Genomic DNA, 24085 nt, shown 5'->3' with positions numbered 1-24085 from the left:
TGTAATTACAATTAAAGGACAGAAAATGTTTGACCCAACTTCCAAAAGTGACTGTCATAAAAAAGTCATAAAAAGTCATTTGTAAAATAATTTGTTCAAAAAGCTGAACCAAGCAAATGTAAATAATGTTCAGCTGTTCTTTATTGTGTACTTTTTGTAATTTTAGCATGAATATGCGTTGCACTTTTTTTCTTAACTTATTTATTACATTCACAAGACTATATGCATTTTAGTGTTAAATTTGCTGAAAAAATGAGACCATTTACAGTTAAGTAATGTATTTTTCTGTGTCTCATCTGCACAGGAGCCGTCCCCGACACCAGTACTAGGACGAGGACTCCTGTTTGCTGGTCATCTCCATTTGAGGAGGTAGGTCTATGCATTATTTGAAAGGCATAATGTTATGTAACCTTATTGTACCAGCACATTTTCAAGAATATATATATATATTTAAATTACTACAATGTCTGTACATACTTGTTTACAGTTAAATAATTATCTTACAGGCTTCCATGAGCGGTACACTGGATGCAGGTACACACCATGTGTACTGAAGTTAGTGATGCTGTTCCAGTGGACGCGCATTTAAAGAACATCAGGTATGACTGGGCTTGAAAATAACCATGTCTTTGTAGTGCTTGTGCTCTTAACTGTAAAATCTCTTATTATATTAGGTATGGTATTAACAACCGCCAATTTTACATAATTTACAAAACTTAACTGTTCAGATTTGAGCAACATCAATGCTATTAATCATTTCTCTATTTGATCGGTTCTTTATTGGTTCTCTGGGTTCCTGATCAATGGCCTACATAACATATGTGCATCTTGTAGTTTAACAATTGATCAGAGCCAATAAATGGATCTTTTTTGACAAGTGTGCGAGCTTACAATGGGCTCTATTCACACAAGTGACACGTGACTTCAGACTGGACTCTCTGGGAGGCACTGCTCCTCCTCTCCCATTATTTCCCTATGGAGGATTAACAGTGTCTCATCCAAATAAATGAATAGTTCTAGACTACATGGCAGGCTGTAAGTTACTGACAGTCAGTGTTATAAACATCATACTGGATGTAAAGGCTTCACTGAAGGACACAACACTGTTCCATCGTGGTTGATGTTTTTGTCCTCAAGCTAAGGGCTAACTTTTTTCTTCGGTCAAGTATTTACATCCAACATAATGTTTTTAACATGTACCATCAACTGTTCATGGGTAATTCACTGTCCATGGAATCTAGAGCTTTTCATTAATTTGGACGAGACACTGCTAATCCCCGACAAGGAAATAACGGGAGAGGAAGAGCAGCAACTCTCGGAGAATCTAGTCAGAAGTCCCTCATATAGAGCCAATCATGTACTATAATGCATTTGAAAAAAATCTGCAAATAAGCCTTTGGATGTTATGTACATAACATCGGCCACTGAGTTGGCAATGTTTTCTTGAACTGTCCCTGTCAAAGAAACAAATAAATGAATAAGGGTATTGAACAAATATTAGAAAATGAACTGAAAGCTGAAGATATTAGAGTTGCAGGAGAAATATGGTTTTATTTTACCCAAAAACTAAAATTAGTTCTCTTGTAGTGCTGTGCAATACCTGAAATTTTGCTAAAGAGCCAGTCCTTTTGTCTAAAATTGGTGTATATATATGCTGCTTTATATTTTAATTAAGAAATACCATAGGAATGTATCATTTTCTAACTTTACTTTACAAAATGGGGGAAATCAGGCTTTTTCATAGAAAGAGAAGATGAACGACATTTCAAATATTGTAAGATTCTGGTTTGTGTTTAACATGAAGTGCAGATTTATTACTGATTTGGGTATTTTGAGAGCGGACATACTTACTTACATACTTTCTCAGAGCTCCCCTTTAATACATGTATTTTCAGTGTTATCTACAGCTGCAGTAATGTTGTTTACAAAACCCTCATACTGTAATTACAAAGTTAAAATACCAGTTGCTCATTCAGACTCTGTTTGACCTGGTTAAGGCTTAGTTTAGCCGGGTTTAGACCCGACCATGAAAATAATTGCATTATTTGTAAATTCTAATACGTGTTATTCCCCTCATGTTTTGCAGATTCAGCAAGATTTCCGTGTGGAGGAAGAGCCGATGGCAGTCGTCGTAACACCCATCGTGAAGATTGTGACAGATCTGCATTCAATGGTTCAAGACTTTGCAATTTGGACTCATAACACCTCAACATGAACCCAAAGAAATGTGAACGCACAGTTGAATTCATCCTGAAGGTACTCATGGGACTGGATAACAAGAAATGAACACGGATCACAGGGAGACTGATGCAGTGATTAGTATGCTGTACCTTGGCTGCACAGTTGTTGTTTTTTTGGAAAATTCTTGTTCATCCAGTTTTGCTGTGCAAGTGTTTGAAAATGCATAACAATGTGGCTAAATACATTATACTACAGTTTTAACACTTTTTCTCAAAATGTTTAACCAGCTTTTGAACCTTGAGCCAAGAATTGAAAAATTAGAAAGTATGAAATGTTTGTGTACCTACATTACTCATATTACAAAATATTGGAATTTGCATTTGTACATACAATGTCTTTGGCAATAAAAAAGTAAATTAATCCAAATGTGTTTTAATGAAATTAATCAATTTAAATGAAATCAATAAATGGCATTGATTAAGCCATTAAAAGTACATTGGTTCAATTAAAAAATGTATATTGGCTCATATCTGCTAATGAAGAGTTTTAAATTGACTCAATTAACCTTTGCACATTCAAGTCCGGAACATTTTTTTGTTGAACCAATTTAAAATGTTCACAGTTACAGATGAAACATTTATAGTTGGACTAATGAATATATATCATTATGAACAACTAGTAAAATGCAGATGTAAATGATTTCTAAACAATTTGCAGATTAAGCCAATGTTTTATTTTTCTCAGTGTAATATAACAACTTATAACAACGTATACCACTACAATACTACCAATACTTTCTCTAAGTAAATCATATTCATATTTCAGTAGAGCAATAATAGGACTAGAACTAAATTAAACCACGAATGCATTAAATATTTAGTTCAGCTCATTTCCATTACAAAAAAGGATCACTGCAGAGTTTTATAAGGAATGCTGCCTCCTCCTTATCCCGGCGTTAAATGGCCCCAAAGGCCTTGTACAGTGAGAGAAAAAGCATTAAAATATTAATGTGTCAATTAAATCTTTTGGAATTAATCCAATAAATAAAAGGTTACAATGTTATTACACGAAATGCTTTTAAAGAGTAGAAAGAATTAAATGGATAAATCCTGCAGGGCATAGTCACATCAGACTAGAAACTATGGTGCAGTAATGGAACTTAAAGGATTATGAGCAAAAAGTGTCACTTCATTAGAAATGCTTATAGATATTAGGTTTTGTTTTTTTGTTTTTTTTCCGCCTAAAGTTTCATAAGAATGATCAGTAACAGGGACACATTTGTCTCTAAATAATTGAGCTAAATTATTGGCTAGCACTATTCCAGTACTTTTAATAGTCTGTACTTTGAGGTAGGGCGGCACAGTTTTGACAAACAACCTAAATGCGATTTTTTCAGATAAATGCAATTGCGATTTGATTTGCAATTCTTATATTTGATACGTTTGATGTGAACAGCGCCTTCTTCTGGAGGACAATCCCTGACATTCAGAGTACCTCTGGGGGACAGCCATGTGACTAACATTTATGTCCGGGATGGAATCACATAGCTTCTATCAAAACACTTTAGAATCTGCTTTAGGGAAACTCAGACAAACTTTTATCTCATGAAGCTGAACCTGAGATCAGAGGCTCCACAATTCTTAACGGTGACATCCATCACCAGAGACAGAAAAAAAAAAACTTTATCTATCCCCATGAGGATAAATAATATGTTTCTATGCAACCAAAAAAAATCAGCAATAATCTAGAGGTCAGAGGAGCGAGGCTCAGGTGCCACATGCGACCTGTCGACCACTTCAGTCTGGCCCACAAAACACAACAGCATGCAAGGGCTCAAAATGGGTGAACCAAGGTTTTCACTAACATAAAGAAAAATAATGCATAATTGCTGCTATTTCGTTTTATGGTTGTTGTTGTTTTATTTAAGTAAGGCAGTTATTTGCGATAACTAAAGAATCACACAGACCACAAAGCAGTAAACACAAATAAAACTATCACTTGCTATTAGAATGGCATGTTGAGGTTATTGCCTCTATTTGCCATACCTCTGCAAGAAAACATAAAACCTACAGTCGGTCTATTCCAACATTAACAATCATAGTGTAATCCCATGTATCATCAAAGTCTGCATTGTCTTATACATACACATAGGTTCAGATGTATCAAATCTCAAGCTTTTGTAATCCAGATTTTCAGATGAAACGACCCACAGAAGAGCTTTATATGTGTCCAGGATATGTGTTTCTTGCCCGGGCAGTGTAATTGCTATGGGGCCCTCTTGAACCCCAGACCCATCTTTACAGCGTGCATTAGCATACATAATACCGCCCCGTGCTCCGATCCCGCCATACCAGTGGAAACGCAATCATTTTCCCCAGCACCGCACTGCCATCTCTGCTTTAATTGAGAGATTCCAACGTCTCCTGTATCTTGAGGCTGGAGATAATTGCACCCAGCACTTCAAGATAGCAGTATGCTGTTAATTCAATGATAGGATTTCATTGCCTTTGTTTTATGCTAGTGTCCCCTGGGCGTGTTCTGTCAGCGCATAGGAGTTTTTCCACAAGACAGAAGGTACATGTGATAACTAGTGGCAACATCTCATTTTGTCTAAACACACACACACACACTTCATTAGCATTGCACAGGCACGTAGGACCATGTTATTTGGCTGAGTGCTACAAACAGGACCCCCGGGGGTAACTCAAATGGCTACAGTAAAAAGGGAACAGGATTTTTTTTTTTTGTATGTCCCACTGCTTTGCAACAATCAGCAACGATTATCCCTCTCATCATCACACTTTTCGAAAGCAAAGGAATGAAAATGCTTGCATAATCACAGGTGCCTGTACAACTGACTTCTCTTTTTTTCCTGGGGGGGCTTATTGACATTTGACCTTTAACCCCAGCTTTGACTTATGACATAACCTTCCTTAGCCACACCTGCTCACAGATCCTAACATAGCATTGCGTTATTTTCCACTTAATCGTGAAACTATCTTTAAATCCACAAGACAAGAGTATGAACAACATTGAATAGCCAACTGTTGTACTGCTGACTGAGGGCTTTGCTTAGACATTTTGATGTGACCTTCCCTCGGCTTTTACCTGATCTTTGTCTCAGAAATGACAGTAGTTTAGTCGGACCATTACAGTTATAGGAAATGCGTGACCCTTTTCTGGCACAAATCCATTGTAAATCTTTTAATAAGAAAGTAGGCTAATGAGACCAATTACCATAAGAGAGCAGCCATTTTCACAATGCACTTAGTTCCCTATAACTCAATATGTGCTATTAGTATAGGTTAATTTCTTCCCCTGCAGGGACAAGGTGATTGAACTGGGTGCATATTGCATGGACGCTAATTAGCCAAAAGCTTGGGAAATAACATTAATCATGAAACTGTATCATTTTAAACAAGCCCATCAAACGAAATTGGCATTGTGTTAGTATTATAATGGCCAAATGGTTTTAGACCTGTCTTGGCACCTTTTTTATTTTTTTTATTTTTTTTTACAAATAAACTTCCAGAAACCACTATAGTTTTGAAATTCTGACTAATTCAATTGCCAACTACAAAAAAACATTGTTATTATTATTATTATGAATTATCCTATATTATTAATAATCAAGCAATAGCATTCAGTGTTTATGATTGAGCCTGTTTTAACCAGATGTGATCAAGTATGCTTTGCCAATGTATAATTATGAATCCTTTGGTCCATTGACTCGATATAAGTTAAAGTTCATATGTTTGTTTCAGAAAGATAATATGCCGGGTCGTTACATGAAAGATTCACTTACTGTCCTGTAAGACACTGCCCTCTTGTGGTCGATGGGGGAAATCACAAGCCGCTTTTGCTCATTAGATTTGTGGAGTCGGGCCGATCGATCATCAAAGACAGTCATCACGAAAAAAGGCCTCGGGACACCCAAAAACTGAAATTGGGTAAAGTTCTCCATTTATAAAAGTCAAGTTAAAGCAGCCTTTTGCTTCGGCGGTTGTGGCAATCTGATTTGGGGCTGATTGCATCTTTTGTCACAGCGGTTCTCTTTGACAGGGACAGACGGCGGGGGGATCATTCTGAATTTGTATCGGCCAAGGCACGCCTGATTCTACCCCAAATGCAACACAAAAAAAGGAAGAAAACTCAGATTAAATAACATAAAAGGCCCAGTTCGTACTTTGCGGCGTTCAGATGTTCAAGACTTGCTCTTTCTTCCATTAGAGGGCGCTGTTGGGAAGAAAAGTTACACGAAAGTCACGTGACCGCCTGACGTCACACATCCGCCAAATTCGGATGTTTTGTTTACGAATTCACAAACACATTTTTAGGTAGCTTTAAGAGTAGCAAACGAGTCCCTAAACGAGGTTGCATTGAGGCTACATGTTGGCTGAAAATCTATAAGTTTAAACGAGTGGACTATGGCAACCGCAAAGAAAAAATCAATGGCGGACTGTGAAGGCAGAAGGCAACAGGTCTGTCTTTCCTTGGGCTTAGTAGAGCAGTTTTACATATTTTACGAGAACTAATCTCTTTTTTACGCTCCCTTTTATTAGTTGCCTCGTAAGGAAGATCGTACTTCCGGTATAAGCGACGGTAAGAGTCTACATTAAATAAACAGTATTTATTTTCACCCATAATATAAATATTTGCTGTCACATTTCTTGACAGAAGTGCTTAAAAAGCTCATTATGGCGCACAGATATGCTGGCAAGGAGTTGAAAGGCCACAGCAAAGTTTTACATGGACTGTTTAAAGGAATAATCCTCACACCACCAGATCCGTATGTTAATATCCATGTACAGTATCTACATTTATATGATTTATTAATGTAACAAAAGAAATCTGCTTTTATTAGGTCTGACAATGATGAGGAAGGAGATGAAGACCACATAACTCATCCCCGATCAGATTCACCATTGTTTTTTACCGAAACAGGTGCAATTATTATATTAATTTGTTTGTTTTGACAAGAGTATTTGCCTGCCAATCTGAAATAGGTTTGTTATGTCCTCGCTACCTTGCAATTCATCATTGTGTTCTTGGGCAAGACGTTTCATTCACTTTGCCAGTATGAGGTTGAACTGTCATTACTAAATAAGTCCTTTGTTGTTGCTTTTTTTTAATGTCTTTTGTTCTATCCATCTATTACTGTTATGAATACTTAATGATTATTCCTGGGGCTTTTATGTCTCTATTCTTGTCCAGATGTGACCTTGCCTTCTTGCCTGAACGGGAGCCTGGGGTCTCAGGAAACTGACAGGGAGATGGATCGACCTCGGCATCCCTCTCACTTCTGCTCTTCGTCTGCGTCGGGAGCAGCCGAAATACTTAAGAAGATGGAGACCGTCTATGACCAACTGAAGGTAAACACAGTCCGCCCGGGAAGAGGAGAGGGAAGGGAAGTTTACGGTTAGAAAGCCCTGGCATGGGCCAACAGATGATTCATATTGATGTTTGGCAAATTTCACATTTGACTCTGCACATAACTTCAAATCATAACAACGCCGCCCAAGAAGTGACTTCCTGTTTCGATCCAGCACGCCAAAATTAAAGCACATAGCTCGTCTCATTGATTAGTTCAGCAGGTACTTGCAACATTACAAGAATATAATTAAATGCACACATTTTAAGTGCTGTGTCTGTTTATAGTTAGAAAGAAAGAGAGATGAACTAATGAACTGCTGAACTAATTAATAATATGGTGCTTTTATTTTGGCGTGCTGGATCGAAACAGGAAGTCAGTTCTTGGGCGACGTTGTTATGATTTGAAGTTATGCACAGAGTCAATTCTGGATTTATTTTTTAAGAGAAAACTATAGATAAAGGTATCAGGGACATTTCCTGATTATTGTTCACGATAACCTCTTAACTTTAACTGTATACTTTTGTCATTTTATATATTTATGCAATTATCTAAGGGTGTATGTGTTCGTGTGAGTGTGTTTTTCTCTTTGTGCACAGACGGAGCAACAGAAGCAGCTGCAGTGGGAGCAGGACCTTCAGGAGCGAGAGAAGTCGCTTAAACAACAGGAGGAGGCTCTACAGAAACTCGTGGGTTTAGAGGAAATGCTTCACTCAAAGATGCTCTCAGCTGAGGAGGTAAGGAGAATGCAGACGTCAAGCATGCAACCATTTAGAAAATCACGACTTGCTGATATAGTATACTTGTTGAACTTACCTTTGCCATCAGAAACATAAGCAAGAGGTCCACCAGCTGCAGCTCGTTCTTCGGGAGAAAACTAAAGAAAACAAAAGACTGAAGAGCAGCTTTGAGACTCTGAAAGATCTGAATGACAACATGAAGAAACAGGTTAGATTTAGATTACCTTTACTCATCAAGATCATTTGTTTTCTGGATACTGGCAACGTCAGACCACAAGAGGGCACTATAACATTGCCTGGGCATTCCAAGTTTGTCTGCAATAACATTAACATTTCCCTTGCCTTTTTACACTTTACTAACAAACAACTGGATTGATTTACATTTTGTTCAATACCAGATACATGGCCTGAGTGAGAAGAACAAAAAGCTGGAGAACCAATCACGAAAAGTGCAGGCACGACTTGAAAACCTACAGGTGAGACTAATAAACTTCAGTGTTTCATTAAAGCTGTTCCATTAAACAAATTCTGATGTTTATGACGTGCATTGTAACATCAATCCTGAAGAATTATATTTAATTGCTTTGTTTCAGAGGAAATATGAGCTTGGTGTTTCACTTAGAGATTGTCAGAAAATGAATGTCAAAAGTCTGGAGAGTGTCAAGTCTCCCAAAAAGGACACAATGATTTCCTCTAGGAAAAGCATCAACAAGGTATTGTTTTTTTTGTTTTGTTATTATTGTCACTCCTGGAAATGGCAAATACGTTGTTCTATTATTAAACCATTGCCTACTTATACTGTACTTTCAAATATGATTGTATGCATCCTCTAGTACAGTGGTTCCCAACCTTCTTTTTTTTTCCTTGAAGCTCCCCTTGTGTGTGTTAGAGTCAGACAGTCCAAAAATGCAGCTCCAACAAATAATGCAACAAATAGACAGAATAAAAGTGTTTACTGGACCTGCAGCCCTTGCTCAGTCATATCAGGATTTTTTTCGCCATTTCATCCATGCATCTATCCATTTTCTTCTGGCAGCAATCTGAGCAGAAAAGCTACCTGTCCAGTATCCACGCACACTTCTTCCAGCACTTTTGGGGGGATCCCGAGGCATTCCTAGGCCAGCTTAGAGACATAGTCCCTCCAGCATGTACTGGGTTTTACCGGAGGCCTCCTCCTAATGGGACATGCCTGGAACATCTCTCGAGGGAGGCAACCAGGAGGCACCTGAAACAGATGCCCGAGCCACCTCAGCTGGCTCCTCTCAACGTAAAGGAGCAGCGGCTCTACTCCCAGGTCCTCGCGGATGACTGAGGTGCTCACCCCATCTATGCGCCCAGCCACCCTGCGAAGGAAGCTTATATTGGCCGCCTGTATCCGTGATCTTGTCCCTTCCGTCTTTACCCACCATTGTTCAAACAAAATCTTGGAATCTACTACACCTATATCGACAAATCAGCTCCTATTGAGTAACAAGTGGACTGGTTTGATAGTGGACATCAACATGAATCCAAAAGCTTAATATAAACTCCTACTATGTCCACCCAGTGTTTGTGTTTGTGTTAAGCCTTAAGCCTCATGTATACAACAATACTTATTTAAATACATGGTACATATTTCATGCCCATTACTGAAGCTTGTCAGCATGTAACTACCATTGATAATAAATCATTTAGATTTACCAAAGCAATCTTCCATGTTAGATTATTATTAGATTATAATTGCTTGGAGCACTTACCCGATCGAATGAAATCTGCCGCTCTTCGTAATCTCAAAAGAACAAAATCATATGAAAAAAAGGATACGACAGGGTTTAAGCCCTGACAAAGGCTCCCTCTGGTGTCAGAATACGTTGACGATCCCTAACTGAATAATCAATCTTCTGAGTGAGCCTCCTATCCTACTTTTTTGCATTAATTGTTGTTATTTGAGTCTTATATCATTGCAGTTTGTTTTTGCTTCCTTCAGGGCGCCCCGACTGCAAAGCTGCTCTCTCTATTACTGGACTGGGTACATGATGGACAGCTGAACTCGTCAACTAAAGCCCCGACTGTTAAAGATGTAGGCCACCGTTTACCCCCAGAGATCTTACTTAACGAGAGATGCCTCAAGGTTCGTCACCTCAATGCAGCATTGCTCTTACTTTATTGCGAGGCCTTTTATTTTTTAACAGCTCGGTGTCCTGACCACAATGAGTGACACTCGATGCCGCATAAAGCAGTTTTTATTGAAGACAGAAGTGATAAATTATCTACAGTAAGTTGTGTTGGTGTCCCCCAGGCGCTGCCAGTAATAGCAGATCAACTTGCTCTCACTCCTTTGTCAGAGCTGGTGCTTGTGCGCGGCCTCCTTCGCCTCGTCCACAGCGCTCTGAGACACCTGGACAATAGCGCACAGGTAAGAAGAATGAAATATTACGTTTGGCTTTGAGGGAGGCATGTGAAAGTGGCCACAGTGCGGTATCATGTCCATACAGTAAGGAAAAGACTTACTATTGTGACAAGGTGTTGATTTCCTCTTGGATAGAAAATGGGGAATGATTTATGCTTCTTTATGCATTTTGATATCAAAGTTTTAAACATGTGATACTGTCACTGACCTTTGATTTGAGTGTTGGCCAAATAAAAACGTAACATGGAAACTATGAACTCATTTGTGCATCATCGGTAGCTTAAAGACTCAAAGATATCTGATAACAGTAGGTATAGGGTTGCACAATATACAGTATCTGCCAAAGGTTCTGTTTTAATCAGGGTTTCCCTAATCCAGCTCCATTTTAGCCTTAATTTGCTTTCTGTTCAGTTTTTTAACCCCACTTTAACCTAGTGCATTTTCTTCGGCTTTACCCAAATCTAAAAGCTTCTTGGAAAAAAAAGCATCAAAAGAGTGACGAAAACGAAGATTAAAACGCAACAAATTTAAGAACTAAAAGAGTGAAACAAAAGAGTGACAAAGACACCACAAAAAATGCAACAACAAAAAACAATTCAAATGTTAAGAAATAGTGACAGAAAACCAATGAATAAAACCCCTCAAAAAGTGATGGCAACACGAATGGAAAAAGATCCATTTATATAAGTTTTGTGGGTCTTAGCTTTCAAAGGAGGAGTTACACTGGCCTGAAGGCTGTAAGCTCCAGTCAAGAAGCTTTTAGATTTGGGTGAAGCCAAACTGGAGAAAATGTGCTCGGTTAAAGCAGTACTAAGTAACTCATGTCCCTAGAGGCCATAAGCGTCACTGCAGGTGTTGCAGTTTTTTTGCTCATTAATTGTCAGTGAGAGTAAATACTGCGCTGACAAAAAAGACCAAGGGAGAGAGGGATATTGTGCATCCAATTACACAATGGAGATAATTTTTTTCACTTAAACTTAGCTGTAAATCCAGCCAAAGTCCTGCTAGCCCGCAGTTATCTTTGCCTGTTAGCCTGTTAGCTTCTTCTTCGTGATTCCATTAGTGTGTATCGGTGCTCCGACCCAAAGGCAGCGAAGTTGCAATTGTGGTTTTCTGGCCAGAAACACCAGGGGGAGATGAAAGACCCCCCAATCATCCCTTTAACACTTGTATTATCCCCAGAGGGACTGCGAAAAGATATATTAAGGTAAACAAGTTACTTAGGGCTGCTTAAGAAGTTAACTGGATGAAAAAAACAACTGCTTGCAATTGTAGTGGACCATACGTTATGATTTTTTTTCATTAAAATTAAGTGATATTGCAATATATCCTATATATATCAAAGTATCATTTCAAACAAGCTAATTCAGGACAAAGGTAGGTCTGCTGCACATAAACTAAATGAAACATTTGACTGTCATTTGAATCAGGAGGAGTTACATAAAGCTTGAATGGCTATAAACCTCTGAATAAGTTAAAAAGAAAATTGGCTAGGACTAAAGAGCTGTCTGTCTGGCTATCGTTTTCATTTTCCAAAACTGCTGGCATACCTTTTACCAAATGAAGACTTTACAAAGAGAGGTTTACATATCATCATGTGTACTAGGTTGCTTTAGAAATACAGTGACGACCTTTCGCTTCTCACCTCAAGAGGCAACGTCCACAACGAATCATCATTAGCTGCAGGCTGAACTATTGTGCAAGAAGGGAACAGCTTTGTATGTGTGTTTATTAAGAAGGACTTAGCCAAAAATATCAGTCAAGAAAATGCTGACTCTGTGCTTCAAAGCTTGGATCTTTGGTTTCTCAGTTGTCACTTGATGGACAGCAGTGGCCAGTTTCCCGCAAAGTGAAAGATTGTGGCCTAAGAGTTTAAAGGGGCAGATGTCACGAAGAGCATATGGCCGTTTCATTGGTTATAAATTGTGGAAAGTTGTGGTGGTTTACTTGACTGATTAATTGGCTCCATGAGTTATTTACAGGATTTGGCCTCTTTACAGAGTGACCTTGGGTTTTATACACTGCCTTTGATGCAGATCACTGTAGGCACATTGTTTTTGTTTCCCGAAGTTGCATAACAAACGTAACTGGATGCAGGCTTGTTATTTGCCGTTTGTTTGTGTTTACTGTGAACAGCATGTGGTGTTATCAGCAACAGTGCGGCGGATCGGAGAGGAAATGTCCAAGGCTCGGAGCCATCTTCAGTTTGACACTGACCCAGCGGAGGAGCCTGGACCCTGCAGGAAACGGGCCCTTTACCAAAGCCCTTGTCCCGAGACACGCATCCTCTCTGTACTCATCATACTCCGCACAGTCTCTCAAGGTAACAAGCAGGAAGACATGGGGCATGTTTTGCAAGAGATGGGTTATAATGAGCGTGTCCTGCCAGTGATATTGGCACGTACAACTATTAGCATTGTTCCAGCATTGTGTCTTTTGCTTGAAAAAATAACAAAATCACTGACAGTTGGTATTTTACATGAACAAATATGTAGCAATAGCAATGACTTCTTTTTTTTAACAAACTGGTAGAGTTATAAGACCAGGAGGTTTTCCATCGAGGACTCCTCAATATCAGGGCAGAAAGAAGGGTTCAATTCCAAGGCCAGATGTGCTTGTCCTCCCTTGTTTCTGTGGGTGTCCTCCAGACTTTCCCCCATCCACCCAAAATGGCTCAAAATAGCAACAAAAACAAAACGAACACGAGGGTGACAGAAGTGACAAAAAAGTGGCAAAAATGTGACAAAAACTCAATAAAAAAAGCCACACAAAAGCAAGAAAAGAGCAACATAAAAGCGACCCAAAAAAAAGCGATGAAAGTGCAACAAAAAAGAAAAAAAGAAATGTGAAAAAAGTGACGACGACACAGCAACAACGCAAGCAAAAAGATCTGTTTTGTAGGTCTTAGCTTTCAAATGAGGCGTTTCACTTTGCCTATAGGCTGTAAGCTCCAGTCGAGAAGCCTTTAGATTTGGGTAAAGCTGGGAGAGGTTAATCAGTCAAATGCAGTGGGAAAATGTCTTTGCAGGGACAAGAAAGTTGTTAAAGTTAAGTCGACTGCAGAGCCTACAGGCCAGGTCCAGGTCTTCATCCACCAGGCTGTCATTAAGCTGAACTCTCTTCCTTCCCTTCTCGTTCCATGAGACACTGTGGGAGACAATTGTAATGAAACTTCTTCACAAAGTCACTAATTCCATTTTGCCCTTAATGATGAAAGGTTCTGTTTGCTATAAATCCAGACTGCCTGAATCTGCGTCAAGGTTGATTTTTCAAACTGCTTCTCTGTTTGATCAAGTAGGCACTTCTCCGTAGAGCCCCGTGAGGTGACTGCTCTACGAAAACAAATCGAATTGCCCTATGTGCACTTTTTGGAGGCCTTGCTTCCTCTGTTGACATTTAAATCAAAGTTTAGCTGTGACTTTGTTTGTTGAAAATGTCACACGCTTCAAAATATGACCTTATCCACCCAAACATCTTTCTAAGCTGAGTTTTCCCCTCATTCATCACTTTCAAATCCTCATTCACTATTTTCTCTTTGGTCTATTGTTTCAAAAAGCATTCACGATTTTAAAAAGTTGTCAATACCCGAAGCGAACTTTATTGGCTTTTACTTTAGATTCACCGACTGTTTGTCATAAAGAGGTCACAGGTTTTCAAAATACTTGAATCCAACACAAAAATGTAGTAGTTTAGAAAGTACACACCTGCCCTAAAATGCAATGAAGTAAAACAAAGTCGTAAAATATACTTAAGTTAATCTCTTGTGATACAATTCAAAATGTAGCCTTGTGAATGTAGAAATGGTTCTGTTTAACGAAGACTGTATGTACTAGTTATCAAAACTTGACAAGACTTGATCTTCTTCAGGGCTTCCATGGGGCATTATAAAGCATTAAAAGTCACTGAATAAATTGTGTCAAAATCAAGGCCTTAAATATCATTAAAAAACATTAATCTAAATCTCTGAATAAGTTCATTGAAAATTCCAAAATTATGTCAGAAAACATATTCAGTTCCTTCGTTGGCAGAATTTTTTTTTGCCCATAAGTTGCCCATCTTGTTACATTTTTTTTCCTGTTTGATGAAATGTTTGGCAAATCTTGAGAAATTAAAAATGCCCAGATTTTTTATTTTTTCTTTGCGTTTATGGCAATAAAATATAGTATCTGGGCATTACACGAAGCAAAAAAGGGACAAACGAGGAGGTATCCAGGCAAGACTCACACCTAAGCATGGGCGCAGATAGCGGGGGGGACGGGGGGGACATGACGTACCCAGATTTTCATTCACCTGGATCCGTCCCCCTCACTTTTATGAAGAAAAATATCTTGCAAGCATTTTGCAATGTGCGAAACAGCGCCTCCCTTGACCATTCACTTTGATATGCGGCGAGAAACGGTATTGCGCTCATGTGTTTGTGTTGACTGGGCTGTGCGTGTGTCAAAATGCGAAACGCGAGCTGTTGGTTTACTTGGTTATCAGACAGTGTAGCCTACGTCAGGACTGCTTTTTCATACGTCATGTGGCATGCTTGGTGAGTGATTAGAAACCGTACCAATACGCATTATTGTCTTGCAATGATGGGCAATTAAGTTTGATAGGTTGTCATGCCTGAGCAGCTTTGTCCCCCCCAGTTTCAAAAACCTATCTGCGCCCCTGCACCTAAGCCCCACATGCCTCCTATTGTTCATGGACGTTTACTGGAGAATAAAACAGATTAACTGCTAAGATCTTGCCAGAAGATGGTGAAAGACTGTTGTGGAGTGGGGGGAGCGGAGGGAGCTGTGGAGGAGGAAGAGAAAGGAGCTGACCAGTGCAGGACACCACGCTCTGAAACGGAACAAACCCAGGAGGCGGTGCACAATGACAAATAAAGCACTTACTTACTTAAATATCATCACATTTAACTTCTGCCTGTATAAACCCTGAAATGAACTATCAGTCTGTTGGCCAGATCTCGTGACATAATATGACCTCTGCCTTCATTTAACCCACATATGAAGTCTATCATAGAAGTCTTCAGTTTGTTTCTATTACCTCATTCACAAAGTGCACAAACTTCCTTTCAGCTGCATCCAGACTGTTCCTTATGGCCTCTCAATGAGTAAATCTCTTGTGTCTACTACACTGACATGATTTATGAAGCTTTCTTCTTAAATGACCTGGCTCCTGCTGCTCCTAAAGCTCCTGCTGCTCCCACACTCAGTCTATTTACTGTCAGCGTCCAAACCAGGGGCGCGTTATTTATGTAAAACCAAATTGTTCGTAATAAAGACATATTTAGCCTCTTCAGTGAAGGCAGGTAACATTTAGAGACTTCAAAAAAAATCCAAACAAATCTTTTATCTCGTGTCAATTGTTCTTTTTGATCCACAGAAAGCATAGGTTTATTTTTCCACAGGCACATAATGAGAAAGATAGATCACAGATTTGAAATATATGTTTTGGGTCGCTAAATAGACAAAGATGAAGGCTTAGATAGGTAGATAAAATGAGATCTTTTTGAATTGCATTTTGATATTTTAATACAAGCCTTTTTAGCCTCTCCCTTTATTCTTTGGTGTTGCCTCAAAGAACTGGTCGCTCAAGGATTTGATTAGTTTTTTCCTGTCAGCTCAGATGCCCTGTTTTGCAAACCTGGCAGTCCACCCACTCAGTAACCACAATAAGGATTTGTTTGATAAAAATAGATATCTTGAATAAATGTGCTTTCTGTGTGTGTCATCCACAGCTGATGCTCTGGCCCGGGCGTTGGACTCCCTGTGCTCAGACCTGACGCATGAGGAGAACAGAGGCCTGCTGTTGCATTATGGAGGAGTGAGTGAACTTTTGTCAGTGCTGAGGACCGGACGAGGAGGACTGCAGGCTCCTGTTATAGATATACTGATGCAGCTCACACAGCAGTCCAGTGAGTATCCCATACTTCTCACTTTTGAAAAACTTTTCTACCTGTCTGTCTTGTGGCACCTCGACAGTGAATAGTTGGACCTCAATCTCTGACATCACGTTATCGAGTGCAGGGCTTGTCTCTTGGTCAAACTTTGGATTATTCTAAACTAAAGTGCGACAGATATTTTAATGAGATAAGATATTAGATAATTAGATAATTAGATAAGATATCTAATGCCGATAAATGATCAATATCTCCAGAACCAAAAGCAATAGGATATTCCCGTTTTTTTTTTTTTTTTTGCTTGAAAAGAGCTAATTCAGAGCTTGAAATTACTAGACATGCTGTGAAACGCTATGAAAATCGGTTACATTAAGTTTGTTAAGTTTTTTATATTTAATGTGGCGGACTTTTGCTTAGAATTTGGAAATTTTAAGAGATAGAGGCTTGCTGTTTTTAGTGTTGGAATCTGCTGATTTTTGTCTTTAAAGAACTACCTACTAGATAGGAATGTTTTTAATAATTCAGCCCTTTGCTTCTAATAAAGCGCCACCTGCTGTCACAATTCAACACTGACACATTGTACAGTTTAGGAACATCATACACAGGATTATAGACGTGATATTTGGAAAAATCTGTCAAAAATATTGGCTTTGCATCAAAATTCCCAAAAATCGGCATCAGCCTTAGAAAAATATCAGTCAGCCTCTATTCTAAACCTCACTCACATTCCCCTATAACACTGAAGTCAATCCATCCATCCATCCATCCATCCATCCGTCCATCCATCTTCCACTTGTCCGTTGCCGGGTCGTGGGGGCTGTTGGAGCTGCCCAAATCACATTGCACCAGCCCCTTATGGCCTCCTGCAGGTGGTGGGTCCACGGAAGGTGAAGTCAATCCATCCATCCATTTTTTTCCACTTTATCCGGGGCTGTGTCGCGGAGGCTGCAGTCTGAGCCGAGGTGCCCAGACTTCCCTATCCACAAAGCACTCCACTTGTTGAAATCACAATTGCTTTGACAAAGAGAGAGGAGAGTTGTGGGAATTGTGATTGGACAAAAGAGTCATGTTTTTGAGAAATGATTTCAATCAGTTGGTGGCAAAGTGCAGTCCAATGCCTTTAGTGTCTTATCAATCAAGTAATCTCTGTTAGTACATTAAAACCGAACTACTCAATAGATCATTCAGTGTTTCTCATTAAAAGAGTAGACCATGGTCCCCCCTACAGGCTGATTATCCCACATCACCTCAATCTCAACCTTGAGATTGATAAACGTACTTTTAGCTTCATAACTCTCCTGCCGAAGTGTTCTAGCCTGACGTAGACCCGAAAGTGCTTATGATCTCTCTTCTAGCTCTGATTTATAGACTGCCTTTTACTATCACCATTTAATTTGATTTACACCAGTCTTTTCTGCCCTATCACGCCGTATCTTCCCCTTATAGCTAACATATGTGAAAGGGGGAGTTAGGTCTCCACTCTCGTCAATCATAAGCAGTGGTCAGGCTGTGCATTTTTAAAGTTGTGCCCATAAAAAAAACTTAAATATCCCCTGGCAGTATGGTGCGGTTATGAGGCGTGTCATTGGCGACTGCAAAATGCTAATCCACAACAGCGCGCCGTGATGGTGGCAGTGGGGGTTAGCTTAGCGCTGTGTGTGCATTCAGTGGCTTTCAGTGGGAATGTAAGCCCGGCTAATTACTGCGTTTTACAAGCTGAAGGTGAAATGAGTGGAGACATCGGAGAGGCTTACACCTAAAGGTTGACAGTGAATTAAATCTTGAAAACATAGTAGCACAGAGCATGATATTGTGTGGTACTGAGTTTAAACTTTAAGATGAAGTATAGGCTACTTCACAAAGTTACTGATATAAAAGTGAAGCGATCTTCATTTCAAAAAGGTCCATAAAAAATGTATTAGTTAACTCAAAGTAGTGGTTATAAGGTTTTTAAGTAGCAATGCACCGATCCAGCTTTTTTGCTACTGATACCGGGGTTTGAGTTTAAGTTTGAGCCACTGTTTAATTTTACTTTTAAACTCGTTCAGGTACCAAGAGACTTTATTAAAAGTGGCTTTCTCTGAGTGAAACATTATATTGACTCCATTGTAAGATCAATAAAATCATATTTTATTTTTATGTTACAGATATAACATAAGATAAGATATATATATATATATATATATATATATATATATATATATATATATATATATATATATATATATATGTATGTATATGTGTTAAGACGCGAAAGCTCCTAACCATGCACGGAGGGTTCCACCCCAAATCCAGCACCCTGAGACTGTACGCTAGCCGTAAGGAAGGAGGCCGAGGACTAGTGAGTGTGAGAGCCACTATCCAGGATGAAACATCCAAGATCCATAAGTACATCAAGGACAAGGCTCCAACAGATGACGTGCTCAGTGAATGTCTCAGACAATGGGGAACAGAAGATGAGGTGCTGGAGGTCCCGTCATGGGAGGACAAGCCCCTACACGGCATGTACCACCGAAACATAACTGAAGTGGCGGATATACAGAAATCCTACCAATGGCTAGACAGAGCCGGACTAAAGGACAGCACAGAGGCACTCATCGTGGCTGCACAGGAGCAGGCCTTGAGCACCAGAGCAAAAAAGGCCCAGATCTACCACACCAGACAAGACCCCAGGTGTAGACTGTGCAAAGAGGCCAATGAGACAATCCAGCACATAACTGCAGGGTGTAAGATGCTGGCAGGGAAAGCTTACATGGAGCGCCATAACCAAGTGGCTGGTATAGTGTACAGGAACATCTGTGCAGAGTATGGGCTGGAAACCCCTAGGTCAAAGTGGTAAACGCCTCCAAAGGTGGTAGAGAATGACCGAGCCAAGATTCTGTGGGACTTCCAGATACAGACGGACAAAATGGTAATGGCGAACCAACCGGACATTGTGGTGGTGGACAAAGAGCAGAGGAAAGCCGTTGTGGTCGACATAGCAATACCAAGCGACTTCAACATCAGGAAAAAGGATCACGAGAAACTAGAGAAATACCAGGGGCTCAGAGAAGAGCTGGAGAAAACCTGGAGGGTGAAGGCATCAGTGGTGCCCGTGGTCGTTGGGGCACTCGGGGCAGTGACCCCCAAACTGGAGGAGTGGCTCCAGCAGATCCCAGGAAATACATCAGACATCTCGGTCCAGAAAAGTGCAGTTCTAGGAACAGCAAAGATACTGCGCAGAACCCTCAAGCTCCCAGGCCTCTGGTAGAGGACCCAAGCAGGAGGAAAAAAAAAAAAAAAGAGAGACCGCCCGCGGAGGGTGAGGAAGAGTTTTTTTTTTTTTTCTTTTATATATATATATTATTATTATATCTTTTGATATAATATAATAATAAAATGAAAAAAATTAAGGCGTGGAGAGTCAAAACTGGTATCGGTTCAGTATCAGATATATTATTTATATAGATATATTTGTAGTCGATACGTGATATCGTATTTTTTCCAGTATCGGCTCCGATATCCGATACCAGTAACACCCTTTCACCTACTGTACCTAGAAGAAGGCTCATTCATTCACTAACTACAGTTAAAATCCACAAAATTATAATACAAGTAGTGCATTGGTTTAATATAGCCTTATTTTGGATACTCAATATACATGCATAAATAAGAAAAAATCTAAAATGATCAATCACTCGACTACTAAATTGTGTCATACTCAAACATGCAGTGGTGTCCATATTGAAAACAGCTGGCTTGCATTTCCTTCAGACCATTTTATTGTAAATTTTCAAGTTCGAAGGCGACACATGGACCTGCTTTCACAGAGTCTTGTGTTTTCCCCGTTCTCACCTTGTTACCTTTTCACAGTCGCACAGTGAGTCGTTATTTCTTTATGGTGTTGCAATGAAGAACAGTCCCCAGTGACCTCCGTAAATGCCTTTCAACAAATTATTCACCTTCATTAGTGTTTGACAGCTCCCACGGCTCCTGCGTGTGCTGCTAATGGCCCTGGTTATTTCTGTGAATAGGCAAATGCATTAGGAACACGTCCGCAGCTGGAACGATGTCCGTTAATGGTGTGAAAACAGCACTAACTCAGGGCTTTCTATAAACCATGCAACTTTTATGGACTGTGTAGAATGCAAGAAGCAGCTGTTCATCATATGCTATAGTATTCGGGGGTTTATATGCAGAATGACAGGAAACATCGAGATTTAGCTGAAGGGGTTTGGACATGGGCTCCATTAGTCAGGGGAGCGCGGGGTGAAGAGTGAGGAGAGACATTCAGCAAATTGTTGGTGTCAGGACTCGACATACAGTGTGTGCAGGAGCCTTAACCACCAGACGAGAGGCGTCCAAACCTTTTTTATCGAGGGCCACATGTTTAAAGCATGGAGGGCCACAAACATTCAACTGAGTGCATTTAATAGAGGTTTGAACCTTTCTCCATGCATTTATTTAGGCTTGGAACAATATTGCCAGCTCTGTCTCACAAAAAAAGTATGTTTTTGTGCTTTTAATTCTGTGGGAAATCACGTAGAAGCCTGAGGTTCTCTCAAAATTGCTCTCAGGGCCACATTTGGCTTCGGGCCGCACTTTGGCCTCCCCCTGCACTAAAGTATCTGCTGCACAAATGTAGCCTTTTACTTTGTCTTTACTCTATCAAGATGTGTTCAAGCGACTCGTGCTTGAAATGCCTAAATTGAACTTCAAGCGATATATAAATATTTGATCAAATTATGAAGCATTTTTTTGCTTATCAACTCTCTGGTTTATCCCTCATATGATGTGTGTATGTTATCATTGGAACCTAATCTCTTTCCTTTGCGATCTTGCACTGTGATTGGATGCCAGCGTGACCACTACACGCCACTTCAGCCTGTGAGCCCCTCTCCCTCCTCAGATCTGATTCTTTTACCCTCATGTTGCGGTTTTCCCAACAGCAGGAAGTTCGCTTTTGAAGGAAGTGGAATGTGACTTTAGCAGAAACAAATGTTTATTTACCCGGAACCGACTAATTTTAGGACCTCATAAGGTCTGCGTTTATTTTTATTAATCGAAGAACTGTTTGCTCCATGTGCTCTGTTTCATCTCCATATGTTTGTGTGTGGTTAAGTTTTATTGCAAAGGTCAAAGTCAACAGTGACACTATGGAAGCTCTTCTTTTTTTTCCTCTTTTTTTTTTTACAGAAAATCGTCCCAGGACTCAACTATTCAGCATCTGCTTCCCTGCTACTTTGTGTCTGATTTGTAAAACGTTTTCATGGCTTGTTTGTTCCCTTTCCTGCATGTATTTGGAAACTTTGACAAATTGTGCCTTAGGAGAAAAATCTCTCTGTTTACATGCCGTTCATAGCAAGTGTTTTTTGTGCTCGTAGGCTACCTCAAGAGCTTCATGGAGGCCTGTAGCTGTGACGAGTTTTTCCACACTGCGTCCCAAGTCCTGAAGAGTCCTCATTTGGAGCTGTCGCTTTTGGAAACGATGTCCATTCTTCTCCAGAAACTCTCCACAATCAGGTTACGAAATCTACACTCAAGTAATCCAAGAAAAATAAGATAGAACTTGCAATTGCTTTGTCTTAGTCTGGCCTTGCAAAAATATCCAAACATGAGAATAATTGCCAATAAGCATTTATTCCGGAGACAGATAAAAAGTAATTGGTGTGTTTTGCTCTTTGCACTTTTTTTGGTCTGATCATCTGACCAGACAAAGCTCTAGATCTATAATAATGACTTAATCTACCTCTTCAATGGCTGTTTTGTCGTTGATAATTATCATCTTGTTTGCAATCCTTTCATGTATTTGACATTGTTTATTCTGCCTGCTGCCGTTCTGCTTTTGAGATCTTCATGCACTTTTGGTCCACACAGTAACTCTGTATCCCACATAAACTTCATTAGGAATTATTAGTATAACAACATTCACAGTTTCAACCAATAGACCCTTTATTGCTACTTCTTAAACTGAAGCAGCTCTCAGAAGTCTGGCTCTGCACTCACCCCATAAAACCTGCCATAAATTGTTGGCGTTGTAGCTGGGTGTAATTATTTGCTCGCGGTCCATTAGCACTTTTGCTTTTTAGGGGAGCAATTGTATAACAAATTGCCTGCAAACTGCAAAGAAACGCAAACAAACATTACAGTTAAACAAATGTCAAGATAATTCTAATACTCTCAGACAAAGAGTGACTAAAATTACTTCATCAATGGTGGTGTGTCGGAAGACGTTTTGAACACATCCTAATTCATACCTGTATTTCCTGGACCAGTTGATGCTAAACAAAAATAACGGAAGGTTGTAATTAGGAGTGTGACAATATATATCGATTTTCTGATATATCGCGATATTTTGCGGGACAATACGATACCTATACTTTTTATTCCGATATCAGTATGTTTGATGACGTCATGCATATTAATGAGCAGCGTCATGCATATTAAAGGTATAGGGCACCGTTTTTCCATACTGAGATATGTTCTTACCTGAGCTTAGACGAGTTGATATACGTACCTGTCTGGGCTTTGTGTGTGCCTGTGGAAGAGCTTGGTAGCTTCCAACTTCACCCCCGTTTGGAGCTATAGGAATATGCTGGGAGAGGCCAAATGCTAACAACATCTTTGGTTGTTTTGCGTGACTAAGAGCACGCACTCGTCTAAGCTCAGGTAAGAACATATCTCAGTATGGAAAAACGGTGGCCTGTTCCTTTTAATGAGGCAGCAGTGTTTTCACAGTCAACAGAGGCCAATAGTGATCAAGAATTCAGAGTGCTGCCAGTAGAGGGCAGTACTACAATTTTAAGCATTGGACCAATCACCCACACAAATATATTACTTTTAAAAGGGGCTAGATGCAAGTTTGCCATTTTATACTCACTACTGCCACCTCAGGTCATACATGTAACTGCACCTTCTATATTAAGCTCGTGCATGACGGCACTTCAGACCCGAAGTGACACCTTTTTGAGTGACAGTGCAGGATTTTAGAGGCAGTTGTGGTGAACAGGTCTGGGCTCATTCTACACATTAGGACATTGTTGGAACATTTAGGGAGAGGAAATTAGATAATTTTACCATTTTTAAACTCTGTATAGTCCCTTTAATGATAGTTTTTATTATTATAAAGATGATTAATTTCGTTGATTTATTCCTTTTGAAATAGGACTGTTTCTACTTTATTCAAATGTAAATGAAGTGAGTAGACCCATCTTCAGGGATCATTTATTCACACAGAAAGTGGTAAGAAAAAAAGCACATGGAAAGAAATGTAAATGATGAATAATATGTAGTATGTTAAAGTTAAAATCGTGATGTATCGTTGGTTATTTTTGTGCAATATTTTGATTATCGCAGCATATTCTGAGATTAGCGTTGTCGCAAGCCATGTGTCACGTATCATATCGAATCGTGAGGTACCCAGAGGTTCCCACCCCGATAGTCGCCTATGCAGTTCCTCGCCACATACTGTACATGTTTTTTTGATCACCGTGTCCAACTTCCTCTTGCTTCCATCAGAACGAACCGCCATC

General features: G+C 39.7%; 1 protein-coding gene across 1 annotated transcript in view; it reads left to right on the top strand.

Moving 5' to 3' along the window:
* Window positions 1-1025: 1025 nt before the first annotated feature.
* ccdc138 (coiled-coil domain containing 138) overlaps window positions 1026-24085 on the top strand; it is a gene marked incomplete at both ends in the record, with an annotated part of 23708 nt that continues 648 nt past the window's right edge. Inside the window, 11 exons of the mRNA XM_079563639.1 lie at window positions 1026-1035; window positions 7396-7553; window positions 8152-8289; window positions 8381-8500; window positions 8691-8768; window positions 8886-9005; window positions 10259-10402; window positions 10571-10687; window positions 12818-13004; window positions 16413-16589; window positions 21938-22076. Of these exons, the coding sequence (XP_079419765.1) occupies window positions 1026-1035; window positions 7396-7553; window positions 8152-8289; window positions 8381-8500; window positions 8691-8768; window positions 8886-9005; window positions 10259-10402; window positions 10571-10687; window positions 12818-13004; window positions 16413-16589; window positions 21938-22076 (1388 nt within the window). The remainder of the gene's footprint in view (window positions 1036-7395; window positions 7554-8151; window positions 8290-8380; window positions 8501-8690; window positions 8769-8885; window positions 9006-10258; window positions 10403-10570; window positions 10688-12817; window positions 13005-16412; window positions 16590-21937; window positions 22077-24085) is intronic.

Source organism: Gobius niger (assembly GCF_951799975.1).
Source record: "Gobius niger genome assembly, chromosome: 9".
Classification (NCBI taxonomy): Eukaryota; Metazoa; Chordata; class Actinopteri; order Gobiiformes; family Gobiidae; genus Gobius; species Gobius niger.
This window is presented reverse-complemented; position numbering and strand designations above follow the sequence as displayed.